This window comes from Eschrichtius robustus, chromosome 14, assembly GCF_028021215.1.
Source record: "Eschrichtius robustus isolate mEscRob2 chromosome 14, mEscRob2.pri, whole genome shotgun sequence".
NCBI lineage: Eukaryota > Metazoa > Chordata > Mammalia > Artiodactyla > Eschrichtiidae > Eschrichtius > Eschrichtius robustus.
Window position 1 is genome coordinate 28,195,263 of NC_090837.1, and position 23,873 is coordinate 28,219,135.

Consider the following 23,873-nt stretch of genomic DNA (forward strand, 5'->3'; position numbering starts at 1 on the left):
TCAACAGGGCCCGAGTACCGTCCACAGCACCAGCGCGAGGCCCAGAGGGATGAGGCCCAGGGGGGCGAGGCTACAGGCGAGGCCAGGCAGGGCACCCGAGCCCTCCACCCCGCCAGCCCCACCAGCCCCTCCAGCCCCCACACCCCCGCCACCCGCCTGGCCCAGACGGCACTGGCTGCGTGTGCGGTTCTTGCGGGAACAACCTGGCCGCCGGCGAGGGCCCGTGGTGGGGGGCTCTGGTGGCTGGGAGCCCTCAGGCTGCACCGCGGTCAGCGGGGGTTCGGCCGAGCCAGGCAGGGTCCCGAATGGGGAGTCGTTGATGTGTCGTGGGCCAGAGCCGTTGCCCGGCGGGCTGTCGCCAGACGGCACACGTCCCTTGAGTGCGTTGCCAGCCGAGGCCGGACTCCCGGCCTCCAGCACCGAGGCCTTGTCCGCAGCGTCCGGCTGGCAGCACTTGGGCAGCCCCAGCAGCTCCTCATCGGCAGGCCCGCCGGTCCAGAAGGGACGGGACGGTCTGGCGGCCACAGCGCAGCCCTCCAGGTCGGCGGTGGCCAAGCGCTTGAGGTCGCGGCCGGCCAGGCGCGGGGGCAGGCTGCAGGGCAGCTCGGATGAGGAGCCGCGGAATTGCTGCAGCCAGGCCCAGAGCGGGCGCGCCCGGCAGTCGCACACCCAGGGGTTGTCGTTGAGCCGCAGGTATTGCAGGGCCCGCAGTGGTGCCAGGGCCTCTGCGGGCAGTGCAGAGAGGTTGTTGGCAAACAGGTAGAGTGTCATGAGACGGCCGAGGTCCCGGAAGGCGTGTGGGTGCACGCGGGCCACACGGTTCTGGTGCAGCAGGAGGCGGTCGAGGCTGTGCAGGCCGCGGAAGGCTCGCTCGGGCACGCTGGGAATGCGGTTGCCGTGCAGGAAGAGGTGCGTGAGGTTGCCCAGGTCGCGGAAGGCGTCGTCGGGCAGCGCCTGTAGCCCGTTGTCCTGCAGGTAGAGGTACTGCAGGGCAGCCAGGCCGCGGAACAGGCCGGGACCCAGCTCCTGCAGGCCGCAGCGGTCCAGGTGCAGTGTGTGCAGGCGGCTCAGGCCCTGGAATGTGGCGGGGTCCACGGCATGCAGCTGCGCGTTGTCGCTGAGGTCCAGCTGCTCCAGGAGCGCCAGGCCAGCGAAGGCGGCAGCGTCAATGTGGGCCAGCGCGTTCGAATGCAGCCACAGGATGGTGAGGTTGCGGCAGGCATGGAAGCTGGCGGCTGGCACGTATGTGATGCGGTTGCCGTGCAGGAAGACGCGCTGGCTGGCAGCCGGGATGTCGGCAGGCACGGCCTGGAGACCCTGCTGCGGGCAGCTTGTGGTTACCTTGGGCTCATTGTAGCACACACAGGCACCTGGGCACGGCGCCGCCACACTCCACGCCTGCAGCCACAGCACCCAGGCCAGCAGCTGGCTCCCTGTGGGCAGAGCAGAGGGCAGTTAGTGGGCAGGGGCTCCTGCAAGGCTGGGGTTGTGCAGGAGGGGCTGGGGCTGGGCCCAGGATATGCTGCCGCCCCTGGGAACTCAGGTGCTGTGATCCTTGCCCCACCCGCCAGGTGGAAGCTGCTGCACAACAGCCCTCCAAGAGGTCGAAAGCTCCACACGGGGAAACGTCGCCTGCAGATGCCCACGTCACCCTGCCTGGCACTCAAACACACGAGCTAACACGCCCGCACCCCTGCCACTTGGGGTTAGCAGGTCACCCCCAAGGCCCAAGTGAAGGCCTCCTGGGATGGACATGCACACCTGCAGATACCTTCTCGGACGCCAGTGAACACAGAGCCCCCGTGGACCTGCCCGCTGTCCCTGTCCGTCCCAGCACTGACCCAGCCTGTCCCTGTCCCATCAGCCCACAGGCCAGGCAGGGAGAGAGGCCCTGGCAAACACTGGAGCACCAGGCCAGCCCCGCTCATGCAGAGGAGCCCTGGGCCAAGGATCATGGCCAGGCCTGCCTCCTGGCAGCTTCCGCAGCAGCCCTCCCAGAGCATCCTCGGGCTGCAGGAAGGGTGGGGCTGTGACTCAGACCTGGTGCCCTGCCCAGGCCCCCAGAGCCCCTGGGGCCAAGGCCTGCCTGGATTCTGAGGGAACCTCCCCACCTCGGGGAGCTGTGCTTTAACGAAGAAATTGCAGGGGCCTTGGTGAAGCCGGGAGCCACAGCCCCAGTGGCCCTCCTGCAGGGGTCTGGGTCCCACCAACAGGACACAGGAAACTGCCACAGCAGCCCCAGGCTCCAGAGCAACTCTGCCATCACAGGATCAGGAGCCTAGGCCCTGAGGGCAGGCGTAGCAGGGCAGGCAGGTCCAGGGCTTGGGGGGCACTGCAGCCCTGCCCCGTGAGCCCCTCGGGCAGGCTGCTCCCTCCTGCACATGCCCTCCTCACCGCCGCTTAGTGCTTCCTGGCCTGGCTCAGAACACCTCCTGCAGCCTCCTCCCCTCGGCCTCATTCTCTGCTTGGTCTCCTCCCTGGGCGAGGAGCTTACTCCTTCCCGGCCAGTCAATCTCTGCACAGTCCAGCTGCCCCCAACGCTCCTGCCAAGACATGCTCCCAGCAGGTTCCGCCCCAGCCCAGGGGGCTGCAGCTCCCCTCTTCCCTCCCCCATCTCAAGGCCTCACCAAAGACCTAGACCGGGTAGCAGACTCCTCCTGGGGTGCTGTATCCAGGCTGGGCTCACCAGCAGGGCCACATGCCCAATACTAAGCTCCCTGCCTATCATCCCACCATTAGAGCCACCGCTTTGAATGCTGAAGGTTCTTTCCGCCTTCAGGAGTAAGTCTATTAAAATGTGAATCCCCCTGGGAGGGTTATGGCTTATCAGCTAACACTTGAGTTATCAGCTAACACCTTCGTTGACAGCTAACACCTGCGTTGACAGCGAACACCTTCCTTGGCAGTCAGCTGAGAGCAGGATTCTGCAGACATAAGGCCGGCTAAGTGCTGGGGCTGGAGCCAGGAGGGAGAAAGGAGGGGACCACAGGCCAGCTTCCCCCACCCAGAACCATGACCTTGGGCCCCAAACCCCCACTAGGTCCTCTCTGCCAGGGCCAGTGCAGACGCTTGCCCCAAGCCCAGAGGCCCAGCAAGCCGGGCATGTCCAGCAGTCACAAGGAATACGCCCCCCCAGACTCTGGTCCCCAGGTACTGGGAGCACTGTCCGCACAGCCTAGGGGCCTCCTCTGTCTCCTGTGCTCTGGTGGCCACTGGGGCTGGGCCATTTGTTGGCTGCTGGGGACATGGCAGCCCCAGGACCACCCCCTGCCCAAGCCCTGGGTGCCCCTCCCTGGGCTGGCTGCACACAGGAGGCCATGAGGGGGCATCTCAGCTGTTCTATTTAAACTGCTGGCATCCTCTCCTGGCTCTCTCCTTATGGGCCTCCTTTGGAAAGTCGGGCCTGATTAAGCCAGCTCCCACGGCATCTCACTGTTGCCACAGGATGTGACTGTGCTATGAAAACAGTACTTCCTGCTCCCAAGACCTTGTGGCAGAGGACAATCTGGGGCAGGGTGAGGTGGGGCCCCAGGTACTCATCAGGCCAGACTCTGGACCTCACCACCACGGGCTGGGCCACACCACCAACTTGGCTGCCAGCGGCCGTCCATCATGACCATACCCACCACATCACTGACTGCACTGTTACCACTGCACCCTGACCATTGGCTCCCAGGCCTGCAGCCATGGTCTGTGAGCTTGGCTGGGTTGGGGTCAGCTGACCACTGGAACTGGCCGGCTCCTCCAGCCTCCAGCTGTCGCTAAGCGGGGCCCCCAGAAGGCTATAAGCCATGAGCTTGGGGCCGTGCCCACTCTATGAATGCCCTGAGATAGGCACCAGTGTTGAGCCACGCATGGGGGAAAGTGGCAGAGCAGCCATGTGGCTCGGCCCTGCCAGGAAGCGGGCAACAGGCGCGAAGACATGGCTCCCCTCTCGCCGAGGCAACTGCTTTTCGGAAACCAACTTCTGATGGTCGGTCCCTCAGCACGAGCCCTGCTGTCAGCACAGCGGCCAGCGGTGGGCTCGCTCCTCGCCTCAGCCACAGTAATTGGCTCCAGCCTGGCCCCCTTGGGGCCTGCCCGCTGGTCTCCATGGCAACCCCTCTGCTGAGCAAGCAGAGGGGGTATCTTTCTATGAGATAATCAAACCCAACTTTGTGTCATGTTTTCATTCTCACAGCAGGGGCCTGGAGACCCCACCAGGTAGTGGGAGGGTGTCCCCTGGCCCCACCCCCTGGATCCTATCACTCACCTAATCCTTCCCAACCCTAAAAGTCCTCCCCATCCGTCCCCCTGCCCCGTCCCCAGCCTGTCCTCCCAGCCCATCCTCTCATCCCACATCCCCCACCTCCCAACCCATCCTCCCTGGCTTTTGCAGTTCCCTGAGCCTGAGGCCTCTCTGGCCTGCGGATCTGCACTCGCTGGTCCTGCCCACTCATCAGAGGCCCCCAGGTTGCACCCTGCCTCACCTGCCTCTCCTTTCTCTCCCCCCAACCTTCCCACTGGCCCCAGCCAGCCACCCATTCCCCTGGCCCTACCTCCCAGTCACGCCCTGCTTCACCGGGTCCAGTGGGAGCTTGCCTCCTGCACACAGGGTGAGAAAACAGCCCTGTCCCGCCCAGCTCTCATACACAGAAATCATCGCGAGGCACACCACGCCACACCAGGGTCCTGGTGCCACACCAGGCCACCAGGCCCCCTCAGCTAGCTTCCCGCAAACCCAAGCCAGCCCCTCCCCCGCCATCCCTCCTTTTTCCTCAGGCCTCAGCACAGAATGGATGGGTCAGGGGTTTTCTCTAGTGCCCTCCCCATGGAGGGGACCCCTGGGTCATGGCTAGGAGCCCCCACCTTAGCCCAGGTCTGCTCTGGAGCTGGGGCAGGGGCACGAGGGCTATGGTTGGTGGAGGACCAGCCACTCCGGCCTTGGGGATGGGGGCACAGCGACCAGACTCTGCTCAGGGTCTCTCCTCCAGGCCAGCTGACGAGGCCCAGAGGCCTCGAAGGCCATCTGCACTGCTCACCCTGATCCAGCTCCTGGGCACTGCAGGGGGCGGGGAGGAAGGTGGAGGGAGCAGGAGAGAGGAGCAGAAGGGAGGGGAGCCAGGAGGGGCGGAGGCTTCTGGGGAGTCACCAGCAGCCGCAGGAGCCAGTGGGCAGCGGGCAGGCGGCTGCTGAGGTCAGCAGCTCAGAAACAGGGTGTGCTGGAGGCTGCAGGCACGGGGAGGTCTTCATTGTGTTCCCTGGCCCCTGCCGCTCCCGGGGCCCCCCAGCCTGGGCTGAGGTTGCAGGAGTGCAGCTCCCCTGAGGTCTCATGGGGATGCCTCTGCCCCCACAAGCGAGGCCAAAGAGATGGCACAGGGCTGGCAGCCTTGGAAGCCCAGAGCACGGGCTCAGTGCCCTCGGGCCTCTATGCCTCCCTGCGGCTATGGGGTGGCTGTAACACCCCCTTTGGGGGTCGTTACCAGGGTCCACCAGCTGATATAAAGAGGCGTGAGTTGGAGCTGCATAAGAATCAATTTTCTTTTTGGTGTCGTGAGCCCATTTTACAGATTAGGAAACCGAGGCAGTGAGCAATTAAGCCATGGCCTGCTCCCACTCAGAGCCGGTCCAGGAGGAAAGGTGGGCAAGAGAAGGAGTCACAGAGCTGCCAGAAGGGGCACGAGGGACATCCAGCCCAGGCCTGAAGAAAGGCCACTATGTGGCCACGGCAGGAGAGCGTGGGCAGCTCCCTCCTGTGCTCTTGGTGGCTGGGAGGGGACGTTTCCCGGGAGGTTCTGAGCTGCTGCCCACCCGCTGGAGGCTGGGGTCAGCCGTCTGTGGAGGGGCCAGACCGCCGTAGCATAGCTAGGACATCAGTCTGCTCAGGACCCTCTCGAACACCAAGAACGTCCCATGAAGGGTCATGTCACAGACCGCAGTTACAAGGCAGAACAGGAGGCCACAGTCAGCACAGCCAGGCCAGAAATAGCTCCAAGCGGGGGTGGGAGCCAGTGGCGTCCACACACCACAGAGGGTCAAGGCACCCGTCACGGCTGCACCCATACCCCTCCCATCCCTGCCAGCCCCCAACTCACGACGGGCTCACCACCCGCCCCCGTCGTCCATCTGTCCCCCCTTGGTCATAGTTGTTTCTCATACTCACCACCCACCTTCCGTCCGTCCTCCAGTCATAGACATGCGCGGTGGCAGCACACGTGGCCAGGACGTTTCCTGGGCCCTTTCCCTGGCTCAGGTGCCAGGGAGGAGGGTGGCAGCCACTCCCGTGAGGCAGCCCACCCTCAATAGTGCCCTGTGTCTCCAGGGGTGTGGCTACCAGCTCCCTGCCCGGCTGTGCCCCTCAAGGCCCCCTCCTTATTGATCTTTTCAGGGCGCAGCTGTGGGGCAGGGCAGGGTGGGCTGGCCAGGTGGATAATGGGCAAGGTGACCTACCATGGCAGGAGGGTATTGGACACAGGGCTGAGCAGTTCCAAACACCAGGCCAAGCTGCGTGCAGTGGGGGAAACTGAGGCCCACTGTGGGCAGAGCCGGCCTCCTGACTGCACTGTGCACGGGTGGACCCGGGGTGAGCAGGCCAGGTCCCTCTGTCTGGTGAGCTCTCCCAGGGGCTAGTGTATTTAGCCGTTCTACAGGTGAGGAAATGAGGCTTGGTGGCGGGTGGGGGGGTCTCTTGCTCACAGCCCAGGAGCCGGTAGGATTCTCAGCCCTGTGGTATCCAGTTGCTGAAAAGCCTTGCTGGGCAGTAAAAAGTTAAAGCTCCCCCACCCTTACCTCACCCATCAGCCCCACCTGGAACCCAAAATTTCCAGCCGACACAGCACCTGGGAGGCAGCTCTGGGACCTTTCAAGGCAAGGAAACAGAGAGTGGCGGGGGAGGGTCTGGCCTGCCTGGGAGCTGGAGGCCCTGGATGCAGAGCCCACCCACCAGCGTGTTCCCCAGGGGGCGCCCTGTGGTCCAGGAGCGGGCTGACCACAGGTGTCACATGGGGGATTGAAGGGGCCACGGAGCCCTGAGCTGGCCCCAGACAGCAGGCAGACGTCAAGGGAGGAGCCCTGGAGCTCACTGCCAGGGTGGGGGTCCAAGAACACCCTCTGATGGGCAGGACACTGGGCCCAGCCAGCAGGCCTCAGGAATCCATCCTTGGCCAAGGCCAGGCTGCCAGCCTGGAGGCTCTGGAGCCTCGCCCTGTCCAGTCCCCATGCTCTTCACCCAGAGCCCACCTCCCTCGGCCCCCACCCAGGAGCCCCACATGGAGGGCTGATGACACCAGCATCTGAAGCCTCGTCCAGCCCCAGGACCCTGCCTATGCAGGCCACACCCACACTTGCAGCAGAGACTCAGCCAGCATTTCCTCCCCCCCAGACTCTGGACACCCCCGTCCCCCCACCCCCACCCCAGCAAACCCCCCACTCCATCAGGCCACCAACAAACGCCCGCTGCCTAATTACCTGGAGAATTCTGTCTCCACGACCAACTCATCAGGGTCCTGAGGCTAATTCAATCCGGGGGCCAGTGTAGGCTCGAGTCCTCAGAGGATGCTAATGAGAAATTGGCCAGTGGCCGACATGCCCCTGCCCCAGGGAGGCTCAGAGAAGGGGTACTCCCCGTTCCAGGGCCTGGGACCTACCGCCACACACCTACCACCATGCCCACCCGCCTGCCCAGATCCCCGTCCACTGCCAGCTCCTGTCCAGGACTGGATGCCTAGCCTGGCAGGGCCAGCATGGGTCCTGCCCTCCCCGCAATCCATCCCCCACTCCTCCCGGGACCCTGCATCTACCGCCAACACGAAGCTGACCATTCCTGCGAGGCCCAGATGGCAGCCTCCAACAGGGCAGATGCAGTGCAGGAGCCCACGCTTGGGGTGGGGGGGTGCACGCCATGGGCACACACAATAGGAACGCACTCTTGGAACTTGTGCTGCTGGGGCCTGCGTGATCAGGGCACAGAGGCGAGCCAGCCAAACAGCAGAGGGGCTGCTGTGCAGAGGCTGGCAGACCTGGGAGCCCCAACCAGGAGCCAGGAGCCAGGAGCCAGGCCGAGGGGTTCTGCTCTCCTCTGTGGTGGGAGTTGGCGGGTGGGCACATTCCCAGGTGTCCCCGAGCCCTTGGCACTTGTCAACATCACCGACAAGGCAGGCGGTGGCCTCTGCCCAAGCAGGATCTATTTGGCTATGGGAAGACAAATGCAGGTCTCTGGAGGCCCTCAACCGCTCACCCTTGGGGATCAGCCCGTCCGGCCTCTGGGCCGCTGTGGATTAGCCCCGTCTGGAGGGAGCAGCTAGACTGAAGCCCACCTTCGCTGTCCCAGGAGAGCCGAGTTCTCGCAAACGCTCCCGACCAGGGTGGCTTGGGCCCCGAGAAGGGGTTAACATGGGCAGGGTGCTTGGGGGCTTTGAAACTGAGCTGGGAGAGTGAGGGTGGGGCGCAGCACTCGCCAAGAAAGACCGTGGGGAGGACCAGCATGGTCTGCTGAGCACCCCTGGCCAGAGGCAAGTGTGGGGCCCAGGACCCTCAGCCTGAGATGCTCCCATTTGAGTCACCACCGGCTGAGGTCACTGCATCCAGGGGCCGTGGGTCCACAGGATGGTCCGGGGAAGCCTGTTGGCAAGGCAGCCTGCACGCCAGTGCCTCTCTCCTTTCCTGGACCGAGTTGTCCCACCTTTGTTATTTGTTCCTAAATGGGAAGAGTTGTCAGCCAAGGCCTGAATCCTAACATCTTGGGAAGTGCGTCAAAACTGACTTGCTGTGTCCCTTCCTCCCAGCCAAGTGGACAGTGTGATGCTAGTGGGCCAGCGAGCCAACCCGTGTGACCTGGCCACAGAGCCCAAGAGGAGGGTGTGGGGTCCTGAGGAGGAGAGACCCCCACCAGCCCAGAGGTGAGTGAGTGGGTGGCCAGCGCTGGGCAGACACGAGACAGCCCTGAGCATTCCAGCAGCAGTGCCTTGAGGCCATTCAGGGCCTTCTTGGTCGAGCTTGTCTCCCAGGGAGGCCCTGTCCATCCACCTTGACATCCCAGCCTCACACAGCACCAAGCACCAGCGGAGGGGAGAGTGGGGGGAGATGGGGCCCTCGCCTCCCTGGAACGCCCAAGTCACAGATGTCCCTCACTCCTGGAGGTTTTGCTACATCCCACAGCACGAGGAGATGACCATCAACCCCACTCCTCAGACAAGGGCACTGAGCCTTATCAAGGTGCGGTGACCACAGGGAACCAGCAAGACCAGGGCACGGGGTCCAAGACCCCCCTCCTGCCACATCAAGTGACCAGGGCAGGCCCTGAGCCCCAAGTGACCCAGATAACAAAAAGGGGAAGCAGCGCCCCTGTAGCAGGTGAGCTGCTGAGCCCCTCCCTCCAACACATGGTCTGTGTTCTCTGACCCCCAGAGAGGCTTATCCTTGGCCCAAGCTTTCCGCTCCATGGGCCGCCCGAGGTGGACCCCTGGGTCCAGGAGCCCTGGGCTCAGATGCCAGCTCTGTACACCCTCACCAAGGGGCTGGGGAAGCTGTCTCTACAGCAGTGACATGAGGATGACAACAGGCCAGGACCCGCCTCCCCGGGGCCCCAAGATGCTTCCAGCCTGGAACCCCACTGAGCACCTCCACCCAGGCTCTGGCTTTGTGGCCAACACCCTGCCTCCCCAGGGGCTGGTGTGGGGCCTCTGCCGCTCTGACCTTGGGCAGCCCTGTCTGAGGCGAGGAGCCCAGGCAGGAGAGGCCCACAGCTCACAGGTGGCATCCGCAGCCATGCTGATCACTCTACTTGTCTTGAGGCCCCTCCTGCCTGGCATGGTAGCCCTGCTTTGTCCATGAGAGGCTGCATCTGGGTGGGAGGAGGGCACGGCAGCCAGGCCATGCTGCGAACACACCTAGGGCAACCTCCCTGCCTCCACCGAGCTCAGCCTCAGCAGAGGGAGGAAGCTCGGAGACAGGCGTGGAGCCCAGCACAGATGGAATGGCCTCACAAGTTGCTGCTGCTCCTCCCGCAGCGCTGGCACACTCGGCGGGCCCCTCTGTGCCCACCCTCCACCCGTGTTAGAGACCTGTGCTCACCCCACCCCAGACCCAGGACGACAGTGATGCAGTACTCGCTGAGGGGTTAGGGAGCAGGGCGACGAGGCTGCTCCCCCGGAGAAATGTCCAGAGGAAGGATCTCCACCATGGCCTCCGGGGTGTCCAGAGCAGCTCCTGCCTGATCACCCACACCTGCCAGTCGACAAACCCCACTTTCAGCAGAGCATCCCACCACCTTCCATGCTTCCCTAGTAAACGCTACCAGAAAACCAGGTGTCTGGAAAAGGTGCCAATGCCGACAATCGCGGCAATGCCTCCAGAGGAAGCAGAGACAGTGCAGCGAATAGATAGAAATTAGGGAAAATCTAATCAGTGTCCTCGTAGGGATAGAAGAGGATTTAAAACAAGAACTGGGTGCTACGAACAAGGAGCCATCAGAAAACAAGAAGAGTCCCTGGAAGTTAAAGATAGAATTGCTAAAATTATCCCAAAAATCAATAGAGAGGTTGGAAAACAAGGTTAAGGAAGTCTTCCAGAAAGAAAAACAAAAAGAGAAACAGGGAAAAAATGATGACATTCAGAAGACAAATACAGATCCAACACCTGTCTTAGGTAATTCCAGAAAGAAAACAGAAAATAGAGGGAAAAAGTTATCAAAGAAATAATACCCGAAAATCTCCCAGAGCTGAAGGCTCTCCTGGGTGAGTGCCTGGCACAACACGTGACATTCACAGTGTGATTTCAGGTCTCTGGGGGTCAAGAGAGGAACAGGAACACGGCAGCAGACTTCTCCACAGCACACTGGACGCCAGAAGACCACAAAACTGCAACGGCTTCAAAACTCTGGGGGGAAACTATTTTCAACCTGGAATTCTGGACTGGGCCAATCCAGCTTGAATAGATTTGCTAACATTCAAGGGCTCATAGAATGATTCTTCACTGTGCTTTCCTTGGATAGTTAGCTGGGAATGCGCTTCAGCTAAAACAGGACATAAACACGAACCCCAAGAAACACTGGGTGATGAAAGGCAGTCAGGGGCGGCTGCGAGGGGGCCACAGCATGCCCAGCCCAGGAGGGGACAGCATGACAAAGGCCTAGAGGGAGACTTCCCCTGGGGAAAACGAGACACCCAGTAGAATGCCTGACACAGAGAAGAATAAGCACATGAGGGTGGCATATGGGACAAGAGAAAAAAGACAAAGTCAACTGTGAACTCCAGGAAAAACAAAAGGCCAGACGAGAGCAAGAGGGTCACCCCCTGTGGTCAGGCAGTGACAAGCATTTATGTGACCTGGATTAGGAAACACTGGTTATGAATTTAACTGTCGGTAGTGAGACAGCCACACTGGGGAGTGTGCTGGAGAAGAGGGGGCTGGGGTAGGAGACATGGAAACGTGAAGATAACCACCTGGAAAAACAGGGAACATGGCAACAGCAGGTGGGTTGGAGGAGGGCTACAAACCAATGCCCCAGACCAGCCTCTGAGGGCTGGGTGCAGGCTTTCACTTTGAGCAAGATATGGCCGACCACAGTGTTATCTTTTTAAAAAGACTGCATACTTGGCAATGAAATCTCAGAAACAGAGATAAATAAAAAGAAGAAAATAAAGCATATCTGCCAGAAGGTGGAGACGAACGTGGGTTAGCAGCAGGCGTCTCCAAGGTGCAGGAGGAGAAAGCGGGACTGAGAGCTCTCGAAGCCTCCTGGTGCTCAGCCCAGCGTCTAGCTGATCTTCAGCGGCTGCTCAGCCAAGGGTGGCCAAGGACGCCCCCAGCCTTCAGGGACGCTCCAAGCTCCTGGCTCCAGGGGCCTCTGAAATCCAGACTCTTGAAGGGACAGCTTCCAACCTGAAGATCCATGTGTGCCCTGGGCCTTTCACAGTCCCACCACCTCCAGGCAGCCCCTCCCACTGTCTCTCCTCAGCCCTGCCTGCTCCCAGGTCACAGATCCGACCCCCTGACCCCAGACTGGGGACCCTCAGGAGCAGGGGATCCAGCGGATAAACCCAGGGCCTCTGGGGTAGGAGTCTGCAGCCCCTGGGGAGGGCTCCCCTGACCTTGGCCTCTATGAGAGCCCCAATCGCGTTTCTGCATCCAAATGCATGACACGCAGGCAGGGGTGACGTGAATAAGTAATTGCTCTTTTATTAACGAGTGATAAATTATTCCTATATGATTGTGTGTGATGACTCTTCCTTATTTGAAATCAATTTGGGATGGAAATTGTTGGCGGCTTCTCACCAGTGAGGGTGGGAGGATCAGGCACGCCGCTGCCTCCTGGAAAAGCAGGTCAGTGTATTTCGGCTACTTCCTGAGGCTGATGCACCAGGCGCTCCTGGCAGCAGAAGGGGGTCGGCTGCCCTGGGGGCGGGGCTGGGAGGGTGGCCTCATTTCCTCAGCACCGGCCCCCAGGACAGGTGCCCAGCATGGCCTCTCCCACCCCACACCCCGCCTCACTGGACCCAGGGCACCGATGCCCCCTGGCAGAGGAAGGGGCAGGCTGGGAAGGAGTCCCTGAAGGCCCAAGGCATTGCTGGGGACTGCCGCGGCCAGGCATCAGGAGGCAGGGGGCCATCTGCAGGCCACACTCCACTCATCCCCGCTGTGTAAACCTGAGGACCTGGGCAGCCCAGCCTTTCACCCCACAGAGGACATACCCAGCGCCCAGCTGGCCTCCCCTGCCTCCCCACCCAGGCCGGCATGGCTCTACTTCACCAAGCCTGACAAAGGCATTTGCCTTTTCCCTAAAAATTTTCCTAACGAATTCACATCCTCATTCCCTTCTCACCCAGCCCAACATAAAAGGGTCCCCAGCGCGAGCCCAGGCCTGGGTCAGACAGACTTGCTCCCCACCCAGTGCCCTTGGATGGCCCTTGGCCTGCTCACCTGCAGACGACCTGTGAGGGGCTGCACACAGCAGGTGCTCAATAACCACTGAGCCAAGGAAAGAAGGGTTGCACCCCAAAGGCCTCCCTCAGGTTGACCCCACACCGCGTGGCCCCAGGGGGCCAGGGGAGCCCGGTGTGGAGGAGGAAGCAGACGTGCAGGGACTGGGGTGCCCTTGGCTGGTGCCCACAGCCCCCACAGGCCCCACCTGCTCAGAGCAGCACCCTGTGGCCCAGGCCTCTGCACCTCTTCTGTTGATGCATCAGAAAAATCCAGCAACCCACTGGGCAGGCAGCCAGCTGCCTCTCGCCCACCCTCCTACTGTTCCCTGGTCACAGGCTCGCCCCTGTCATGAGCCAGGTCACCCCAGCCCAGACACGTCGCCCTGCTCAGCTCAGGCACGGCGAGCAACCTCCGCCTCTCAGAGCCAGGTCTGTCATCTGTAAAAGGGGGAGGCTATGTCTGAGAACTTGACAAATCACTCCCAGGGTCCGTGAAACCCCCACCTCTGTCCACTGCCAGGTGCCCCCTTTGCCCCACACCTCAATGGTCAACTTGGCAGGTTTGCCTTGCTTGTTTCTGCACCCCCGGGCCATGGGCTCCTCGGGGCAGGACCGGGGCAGGTCCAGGGCTGGTGATGGCACAGGAGGTGCTCCATAAACGTCCGTCACGTGAATGTAAGAAGTGTGAGGCTGTGGAGATGGCTGTCCCAAAGGTGTCCAGGCCCAGGAGAGTCCATGGGGCACTGACGTCCCCACAGGGCGAGGCAGCAGTGCCTGATGCCAAGGGCAGCTTCACTTCTGTTCCAGGCTGAGTGTCTGTGCCCCACCCCCCAAATTCATATGCCGAAGCCCTAACCCCCAATGTGATGGTATTTGGAGGTGGGGCCTTGGGAGGTGATTAGGTTTACATGAGGTCGTGAGGGTGGGGCCCCATGATGGGATTAGTGCCCTCGTAAGAAGAGATACCTGAGAGCCTGTTTTCCTGTGAGCAATGTGAGGAAGGCGGCCATCTACAAACCAGGAAGAGAGCCCTCACCAGAACCGACCCTGCCAGCACCCTGATCTCAGACTTCCAGCCTCCAGAACTGTGCGAAATACATTTCTGTGGTTTGAGCGTCCATCTGTAGCATTTTGCTATGACAGCCTCAGCTGATTAGTACAACAAATTTCTTAAAACTCTGGTATATTTTTCCAGATTTTTCTACAATGCACACGAACTGGTAAAATCAGAAGAGTTTTTAGTTTGTTCCGTTTGGTCTCATGTGCCAACACTGGATGGGGCAGCTGGCCCAGGGTAGGGTGGGTGAGGCCAACCCCAGGCAGCGGGAGTCCCTTTCAAGAGCCCCGTGCTGTGGGGTCCCCGCCTGGTCTCCCAACCTCTACAAACCCATTCCCTTGGCTGAAAAATGCAGACGACAGGCCCCACCTCGCAGAGTGTTGAGGCCACACGGCTCATGCAGGTCTGGTGCGCACAGTGGATGCACAGGAAATGCCCGGCCCACCCACCCCATGGGAGCACCTCTTGTTGCCCCTGGCAGGGGCCACGTCTCCCCTAACGGAGGGGAAGTTAAGCCACAGCTAGCAAGGGCATGATGGCGCCTGACGTGACCTGACCTGGCCTGACCTGAGCTCAGGCAGCACCCCCTCCTTGCTCCCAGACACCCCCCCGGAAGGGCTCTTCTTCCCAGAGCCCCACCACACCCATCCCACTCCCCTCCCCAACCACAGTCTCGCCCCGAAACCTGGACTTAGCCCCTATGGTGCCACTGAGGGAGCAGGCGAACAAGCAGAGCGCATGGAGCTTGGCTGGGGTCTCGGTCCCTGGGCTCCCACCAAGGGTTCTCGGCAGGGAAGGGGCCTCAGCTAGGCCTGAGGGGCCCTGTGCGCATGACATGCCAGGCAGGGCCTGACCCCACCTGGGCCTCGGGGCAACGTGGGGACAGTGAACTCACCGGCGTCCACATTGGCCACCTGGCAGGAAATCAGCTGCAGGGGTCAAAGCGTGAAGGTCTGCAGCCCTACCTCCCTATTTCCCACCACCCACCCCAGGGACATACTGCCCCACCAGAGCCCCTTGTACTGACAAGGATGGTCCTGCTGTATCAGGCTTCCTGTGATCTGGGGGTCAGGGGAGGCAGCCACGGAGTCGGGAGGGCTCCGTAGAGGCACTGACACCCCCCCACGCCACCGCCACCCGCCTCAGGCCAGCCTGGGGGCTGGGCCACAACTCCAGCAGCAGGTGAAGAATGGAGTCCATTAGGGCCACCATCTGTCTCAGCCGTGACGGGCCCTCTCGGTGACATCCAGGAGGTGTGTAGATGGAATATCTTTATGGGGAGAGTTTTTCTTTTGCCAATTTTCGAAAAGGAAGCCAGACACTTGTCACACCTGTCCCCGTGTCAGCCTCTGCCTGACAGAAATTGGGGCTGAGGCAGGGAGATGAAAGACAGCCTGGACATGGCCGGAATGCAGGGGCCACGTGTCACACGGCTGGAGCACAGAGCAGTGGGCTGGCCTCCTGCTGGGGCATGCCGCCATCCACCTCTGCAGCCCCCACCCCATCCTTCCAGCCCGAGCTCCCCGAACCCCTCCCTCTGCACCCCTCTTGGTCCCCCAATCTCCTCATCTGACCCCCAACTCCCTCCACCCTGCTGCCCAGGGCCTCCTGAGCCCACCCCAGGGGCCCCGCCGCACGCACTGGGCTGTCCTGGAGTCTCTGGGCTTCTGCTTGCACCAGGAGCCCCCACCCCCTCAGCCAGCAGCTCCAGGGCCTCTTTAAGACGTAGGCCCAGGGTGGCCTCGGTGAGGGCCCAGTGGGGGACCCAGGCCTCAGGCTCCTCACCAGCCTGCCAGCACCCACACCCTCACTTCTCTCCCCTGGGTACCTAGTGGGCTTTGGGGTGTCTCCCAGGGACCTGGAAGGCTGAATATGTCACAAGAATCTCGAGGTCCCTGCTGCCTGGCATGGGGCTGGCCTGAAAGTAATGCTAGAAAGCACTTGCAGGGGAACAGAGGTGGAAGCCAGTGGCCCTCGGGGACCTGTCCAGGGATCCCCGTACCCCCATCTGGATTGTGCATTGTGGTGCACGGCTAGCCCCACCAGGGGTGAGGAGGGTCCTCCCCAAGGGAGGGGGGTCACTTGCTAGGCCATACTCAGGAACCACAGCCCCAGGCCCCCCCTCCGCCCTCCATTAGTCCCTGTCATGTGGGGAAGGCCACCGCGCAGTGGGATGGGGGTTGCTCACTGCCAGGGCAACATGACAGTCCTGCTGCTTCCTCAGATGGCCCTGGGGGTCACGGCCTCAGCCCCCAAGGAGATCTAAGAGCATGGTCCCCACCAGGTTCATCAGCCACTGCCTTACATGGCCTCATCCTCCGGGAGGCCCTGGGGAGCCTGGAAACGGGCTGGACGGGTGTGACTGGCCAGCTCTGTGTTCTCTGAGGACAAGTGGGGGCTGGACGTGTCCCGAGAGAGCAGGGAGGCCTCAGCCTGGGCAGAGGGAGGGAAGAGGCAGTGGAAAGCGTGGGAGGGATCACGGCAGGGCTCTGGGAAGGGTGAGGGTGGCCCAGGACACCAGAGCCCACTCGCAGGTTCCTGGCTGTGGAGGCAGGTGAGAGAGCTGGGTGCGGGGTGTCCTGTGTGACCTTGGGACCCACAGCCCTCCCGAGACCGCTCTGATGCCCAGTGCGTCCTGGTGGTCAGCCAGGACTGGTCTTTCTCTGGAATTCTGCTTCCAGCCACATCTTTGGGAACAGTAGATGCTTCTGGGCCAGAGGCCACACGGGGGACAGGTGGCCCACCCTCCCTCTGCCCGGTTCCCGTCTTGCCCAAGGACCGGGCAGGAACACTGGCCTCCTTCTCGCCACACCAGAAGGCTGGTGCAAAGTGAGCTGTGGGGCAAGGGTTCACACCCACGTGGTGAAGCAGGGAGACCCTGAACCTCCTTCCAAGTCAGCACCGTAGCCAGCTCAGCACCCACCTGCCCCAGGCCCCTGCTGGGCCTCCGCCTCTCACTGAGAAAGGCAGACACCCCATGAGGGCCCCAACTTCCCCTCCCCCAGTCACTGGCCCTGCCTGGGGCCTGCACCTCCCACCCCCATCCCACCGTGTCCCCCCAGCCCCATTTCTCACTTGGGTCCCCATGGCATTAACTAATAGGTCACAGACACCCCCCCCCACTTGGGATGGGTGGCAAGGACCTCATGCAGAAGGGCTGGTGGGGGGAGGGAGGCCCCAACAGGGGCTCCTCCTCTGCGCTCAGCAGAGGCTCCTGCTCCAGAGAGGACAGTGGGGCCCACACCCATCACACACCTGCCTGAGTGCCACCATGATGTCCCCAGGGCAGGGAAGGACCTGGGAATCTGAGGAGGCCCCTGGGACATGGGGGCCCCACGAAGCCCCATCACAGCCTCTATTTCCACGGCAAGTTCCAGCTCAGGGCAGGAGGTTCCACCTGAATGGGAAGGGGCCCCAGGAGCTGGGACAGTCAAGCCCCCACCAGGGGCTGTCCCGTGGGCATCATTCACCACTGACTCCCCCTTCGCAATCTCCCGTGTGACATGGAGGCTCAGAGGGTGAGTGGCCTGCCAGGTGCACAGCTGGCTCTGGGCTGAAGTCCTGGGCTCCCAATGCAAGCCCCATAGGCCCTCAGCTAGAGCAACTCCCCCAAAGGTTGGCACCTCTGCTTTCTCTCCAGACCTGTGCCCTGGAGGGGACCACCCTCTTGAGCCACCTTGGGCAACTGGCCTGCGCCCGATGGCCAGTGGCCAACCCTGAGGGCTAGGACCACCAGCTCCTGAGACCCTGGGAGCTGACTCAGAGCACTGCCTGAGGCCACCCTACCATTCGTGGCTCCCTGCACACCGGTGCCAGGCCCAAGCTAGACTCAGGGACATGGACGTGGGGAGGCAGACACAGGTGTGTGTGCCAGGCCTGGCGCCAGGGAGCCAGAGTGGAAGAGACGTTCCCAAACCAGACCCCCTGGTCCAGGCCTCATGGGGGGGCAGACACAGGAGGGTTCAGTCAGGAGGGGCTGGCCGGCAACATGTTTTAGGAAAGCATCTCAGAGCCTGAAAGGAGGATGAGATGGCGGGCAAGGAGACGTGGGCGTCTGAGGCCACGGGCCCGGGAGGGGGGGCTAGTCCACAGCAGAACTTTGATGAGGGATAAAAGGGGACGGGCAGGGAGGGGTCAGACTTGACACTGGACTTTGGGGAAGGGTAGAGGGAGGTGGCCAGGACATGGACCTTTGGCCCAGATGTAGGGGGTGGAGGGGCAGGTGGTATAAGGGCGATCACCACCAGACAGGCTGAATCTGGGGGACCCAGGACACCCAGTGGAGCAGAGCAGCACGTGTAGGGAAAGTGGTGTGGAGCTGCTGGGCAGGGGCAACCTAGGAGCCTGAGACCCCCACTCAGCTGCACAGGCCTGGCACACAGCCGGGAGGCAGCAAACGTTTGCTAACCAACCACTGGGACCCAAGGGCCAGACAGAACTCCATGACAGGCCAGGCTAAGGCCTCAGAGCTGGCCCTGCCAGGCAGGCCAGGAGGCCAGTAAGTCTGGGGGCTGTGGATTCCCCGCCGGCCTTGAGCCCTCCCCTGCCTACCATGTCCACTCTTTGCCCCTCCCTATATACTGAGCACCTACTATGTGCCTGGAGCTGCCACAGGATGCCATGAGCCAGCCACCCACCCCCACCACCCCCAGAGCCCAGCACCCCACACACCTCAGACTCAGAGGGTTTTCCCACCCATGAAGGCATCGAGTGGGAATCCCACCTCTGGTCGACAGCCGTGGATTACGGACAAGGTCTCTGGTGACCAGGAAAGGGCAGTGCTGCCCAAGGTCACACAGCAAGCCAGTACTGCAGAGGCTGATCCAATGGCTGCCCAGACTTCAGGGCAGGGAGAATTCTGGCAGGTCCCTGAGCCCACCCCATCTGGGCTCTGGCAGGAGGTAAATAAAGGCAACATCTCAACAAGGTCACAATGGCTGGGACAGACCGGGCACACGGTGCTGGGCCCAAGCAGTTGAGGGGCAATCTGAGAGGGCTCCCGGGAGGAGGTGAGGGACTTAGAGCCTCGTCTTGGCCTGAGCCCCTCAGCACTCCACCCCCTTCCTCGATGGGCCCCTCACCCATCAGCTTCAGCCTTAGCCTGACATTTCCCGTGACATTTGCTGCAAAGAAATAGAGCCATAAACCCAAAGGTTAAATTTGCACATTGCCTTGCTGCCAGGAGAGCATGGTCCCTCCACCCACCAGGTGCTTGGCTGCAGGATTTGTGTGGGATGGCCCACCCACCCTGGAGCCCTTGATGGACCCAGGCCCTCCAAAGGACCTCAGCCACTGTTTCCCAAAATAGGTTACTGGATACACTAGACCCTGAGTGTGTTACACAGGGGTGGTAAAGGAGCTCTGTCAGCACCTCTTACCCAGCCATTCCCAAATTTGCTTGACCACGAAACACTTGTCCAATCCCCACCAACATTCCGTGGAACCTCAGTTCCATGGAGCGTGATCTGTGATGGCGTTAGGCCAAAGAGCATCCCCCTGGGGCACCGGGAGGCCGCCTGAACAAAGCTGAGTCAGCTCCTGACACCCCGGTTCCTCCACTGGGCTCCCCGTGTCACCATCAGCCCAGCTCCACGTTCCAGGGCCTGGCCGGGGCTCACCACCTGCCAGGCCCACCTGGGCCAGCCCTAGACAAGCACGGCTCCTCCCCAGGGCCCCTCCCCCTCTGGGAGGGCTGCCGACAGCCCTGCCCTTCAGCTCCACCTCCTGCCCTGGGTTGGCGGCGGGGGCGGGGGCGGGGGTGGGGGTGGGGGGGGGCACTAGCAAGGCTGTAGGACAGGGCCGCCATGGCCCATTCTCTATCCCCAGGCAGGGAGAGGCAGCGGGCCCACTAGGAGACAGGACTGTAAGGACAGTGCGGGGCCGGGGTGGAGGCTAAGTGAAGGGGGCAGGAGAGAGACAGCCCCAAAGCGCCAGCTGCACTAGGGCTGGACCAGCAGCAGAGCCGGAATCCTGATGAAGGCCAAGAAACAGATTCCACTTGTGAGTAGCAGAAATGCAAACCCAGGGGTGGGAGAGGCCCGAGGGCTCTGCCCCCTCCACTTAAAAGGTTGGGAAGGGTTGGGATCAGGTCCTGCCTCCTACTGGGGGAGGGGCACCTGACCACGCCCCCGGGGGACCTAGCAGGGCTGCACCAGCGACACTTCTCTGGTTGTCCAGCTGCACAAGCACAGGCAGTGTGAGAGGCCGAGGCAGGTTTGGATAAATAAATGATGGCGTATCCTCGGGAAGGGATTCCACACACACCCGCAAACCCATGATACACAAGAACAGTTCCCAACGTGCAAAATGTTTAAAATACAGCGACCAAAGAAGAAACTGCAGCACAAGACACCCGGCCGGGCCCACACGATCCAGCAACGGCACCAGGAGATGCAGGGGTGCGGATGCTGCTCTGGTTGGGCTGCCATTTTCAGCTCCGTGGCCACCTGTCCTTTAAAGCATTTAGTCCTATAAACTCAGGTGGGCAAGGACCACATCCCTTCACCTGCCTGGCTCAGAGGGAGTCTGACAGGCCAGGAATAAGTGAGTGAGTGAGTGAATGAACAGGTGCCTGAAAGCAAACGTGGCATCTGGGAATGGACCACTGGAAGGGGCAGGAGCAGGCGGGCCACAGAAGGTTAGGCAGCCTGGCCTAGGGGTCAGAGGTCAGAGCCCTGGGCACAGGGCAGCCTGAACCTCATTGACTGTGCAGGGCCAAGAGCCATCAAGAACCCCAGGATGGGGCCCGGGGGCCAGAGTGCCACTCACACCTACTCCCCATGCTCACTGAGACCCCCATTCTCCCATTCCTTTGGCTCAGTTCACTGGTTCTTCATGCTCCTGACCCCTCTCTGGATGCACAGACTGAGGCTCTACGGAGACTTTCTGGCTACAGGCCCAGGAGAGCAGGAAACACGGCCCTGGCGGGGTGAGTTCCTCCTGCCTCCACCAGCTGGGCCCCTCCTGGTGCTGCCCCAGCTGCCACAGGCCTCCATGCCACAAAGCCATGAATTCAAGGCCAGGGCAGGGAGCACTGAGGGGCCGGCCCAGCATGCCGGCCGTCCTGGGGGCAGCGGAGGGAGGGTGAGGTCGGAGTCTAGAGAGTGGGGGTTGGGACAGCTGCACACATCGGGCCCCTCACCGTCTGTCACTCACAATGAACAAAAGCAAACAAACCCTGGGCCCCACCACTGACCTGGGGCAGCCCTCGGCCTCCCCTGTCTTCCAGAGCCCGAGCACATCTCTCTCCTACGGACCCCCTACAAGCCCTCTTGCTTGTTGAGACCCCCTGGGCCAGGCTCTCTTCCGTGACCACAGGGAGAAAGCCAGCTCTGATCTAAGGGCCCCCGGCTGACCATTAGTCCTCACATAGGGAAACCAAGGGTCAGGGGTTCTGCAGGTTCCCAGCTGGAAAGGGGCAGAGCAAAGATGCTGCCCCGGTGTGGGGGACACATCGGTGGCCACTTCACACCTCCCGCAGGGACCTCTCTCCCTCCCTGCCTCCCCACCTGCCCACCTCCTTCTCCAACTCCCCAGTGACCTCCATGGGCCTTTATTTCCCATCTGCAAATGGTTAGGAGGGAGGGTCCAGCCGGCAGTGCAAGGGTTCCAGGGGGACTTCCCTCTGTGGGAACCATTGAGTGGGGCAGGGGGGTAGTGTTTTCAGTATTTTGAAGGCAGAAGCACTGGAGTCAGAACTCCGTGGGGGCCTCACCCTTTAAGTGTCCCCAACAACCCCTGAGGGAGGCCCAATTACTGACCATGTCACAGGTGAGGAGATTGAGGCATGGGTGAACTGCACACCCAAGGTCATACCACTGTTGGTGGCTAAGCCAGGACCCACATCCAGGCCCTTGTTCTCCTGCCACCCCACACCCAGGATCAGGGTCTGTGAGCAGCCTTCTGCCTTGCAGGGACCTGGTTCCTTCCTCACCTCAACTGAAGCAGAAGTGGGAGCAGTGACGGTACCCACTTTAGAGATAGAAAGACTGAGGCTTAGAAAAGGGGAGTGGCCAGCCCCACTGCCCACCTCATCATGGGACCCAACCCTCTGTTTCACCCCCACACAGCCTATAAGGATGACCTACTTGTCCTTATTCTACAGACAAGGACACTGATGGGTGCGGGGGAGAGCAGGTGGCGTGGCCCTGCCTCTCTGAGCCCTGGCCTGGGGTCCTCCTCACCACAGTGAGAGCGAGTCACCAATACCCTTACCTCAGACCTCCACACAGCACCTGAGGCAGCTGACACACCACAGAACCTCTCATCAAGAAGGCTCTTGCCATGGAGACCCCCAGGCACCGGGGGCAGAGCTTTCCTGAGGTCACCCTGGGTCAGCCGTGGGGTGGGCCTATACCTACCCTGAGCTGGACCTAGTGGCAGACTGCAGAGCATGCCGGGGGTCTGGCCTGTGTGTCACGGTGCTGACCTGGAGGTGTGAAATGGGCCTTCCCTGCCTAGGTGGGTCCCAGCCCCCATCAGCCACCACTGCCCCAGCCTGGGGGGAGGGGGAGGAATCAGACACTCCTTTGGCCTCACACCCTGGGCTGGGGCACTGGGCCCCCAACACACATTCCCTGGGCCTCTGCTACAGATTTGGGTGGAACCTGGCCACGGGCTGCCTGGGCACACAGGGGCACCCACGTCTGGAGGCAAAGAGACACATGCCGATATGCTCACAGGCACACATGGTCATGCGAACAGAGACACACGTGCAGACGCATACCGAGTTCACACACACACAGCCCCAGGGGGCTGGGAGGGGACAACCCCGGACACAGGGGTCGGATCCTATAGCTGGTTTCTCACCCTTCTGAGCTCCGGCTGCCCAGGGCCTCCCCCTTAACACACGTGCATGTAGGCACAAGAATGGGTCCCTCGGAGGTGACCTAGCGTGCGCCAAGCGTGGAGACCACAGCAGGCACGCTATGTGCATGCATGGCCGTGGGCGAGCAGGCGGGGGCGAGGACATGGATGTGCACCCACAGCGTGTGTGTGTACGCGTGCACACGGGGCAGCCTGGCATGCGTGTGCACATGCGGTGTGCAAGTGTGCAGCCCTTGTAGACATGTGCACGTGCAAAGAAACGTGTGCAGCCTGCGGCACCTTGGAAATAAGCAGGGCACCCTGGGGCAAGGGGGGGTGGGGGGGGACGAGGGGAGCACCCTCCAGGCAAGGCATGTCCAACTCCCTCTACAGGAGGTCACCCCCAGCACCTCACACCAGGTAGGGGGGAAGGGTCCCATGAGAGCTGCCGGGGGGTGGTGCTTGGAGCCCCACCACCTCTGGTGCCCCTCAGCGGAGCCCGCAGGGGCCCTCAGGCGCCCTCAGACTGCGGATAGGGGGTGCTTGGCTGCGCCTCTCCTCGCCCGCCCCCTGGGGGGGACAGCTCTGGGCCAGCCCCGCCCCCCACGCCCTCTACTGTAGCCAACGCCCCCATTCATCCTGCTGCGGTCTAACCCCAGAAAAACCAGATGTCCTGAGCTGAGTCCACGGGTCGAGGATGGAGGCGGCTGGACACCCCCCACCTCTGCTCGGTACCCGGGTTTCTTCAGACCTGCTCATTAACCCCTTCGCGGCCGGGCGATCAGAGGCAGGACCCCACCCTTCCAGCCAGCAGTCCCCACACTAGCCCCGTCGCCGCCGCCGCCGCCGCCAACTTTCCAGGGAAGCGGCAACTTTTCCTGCTGCCGCGGGCTCCGCCCTCCCGGGGCCGGGCAGCACTGCGGTGGCCTCGCGGCCGCGCGGTAACCCTCCGCAGCCTCGGCAGCCCGGGCGCGCCCCGCGGCTCAGGGAGGGGCGCCCCGGTCCCCGCCCGCCGGCCGGCCCGGGCGCGGCACTCACCTCCGGCGGACGCCCTCTTCATCTTAGGGGTCGGGCGGGGCGCGTCGGGGACCGAAAGTCGCTCCGGGGCCGGC

The 23,873-nt window shown here is 62.3% G+C and overlaps 1 protein-coding gene across 1 annotated transcript; it reads right to left on the bottom strand.

Moving 5' to 3' along the window:
* On the bottom strand, window positions 1-23,873 carry RTN4R (reticulon 4 receptor). Its single transcript, XM_068563552.1, has 2 exons — window positions 23,800-23,873; window positions 1-1,433 (listed from the first exon to the last, which is right to left on the bottom strand). The coding sequence occupies exons 1-2, from the start codon at window positions 23,819-23,821 to the stop codon at window positions 1-3; spliced, it is 1,455 nt and encodes a 484-aa protein (XP_068419653.1). The 5' UTR covers window positions 23,822-23,873.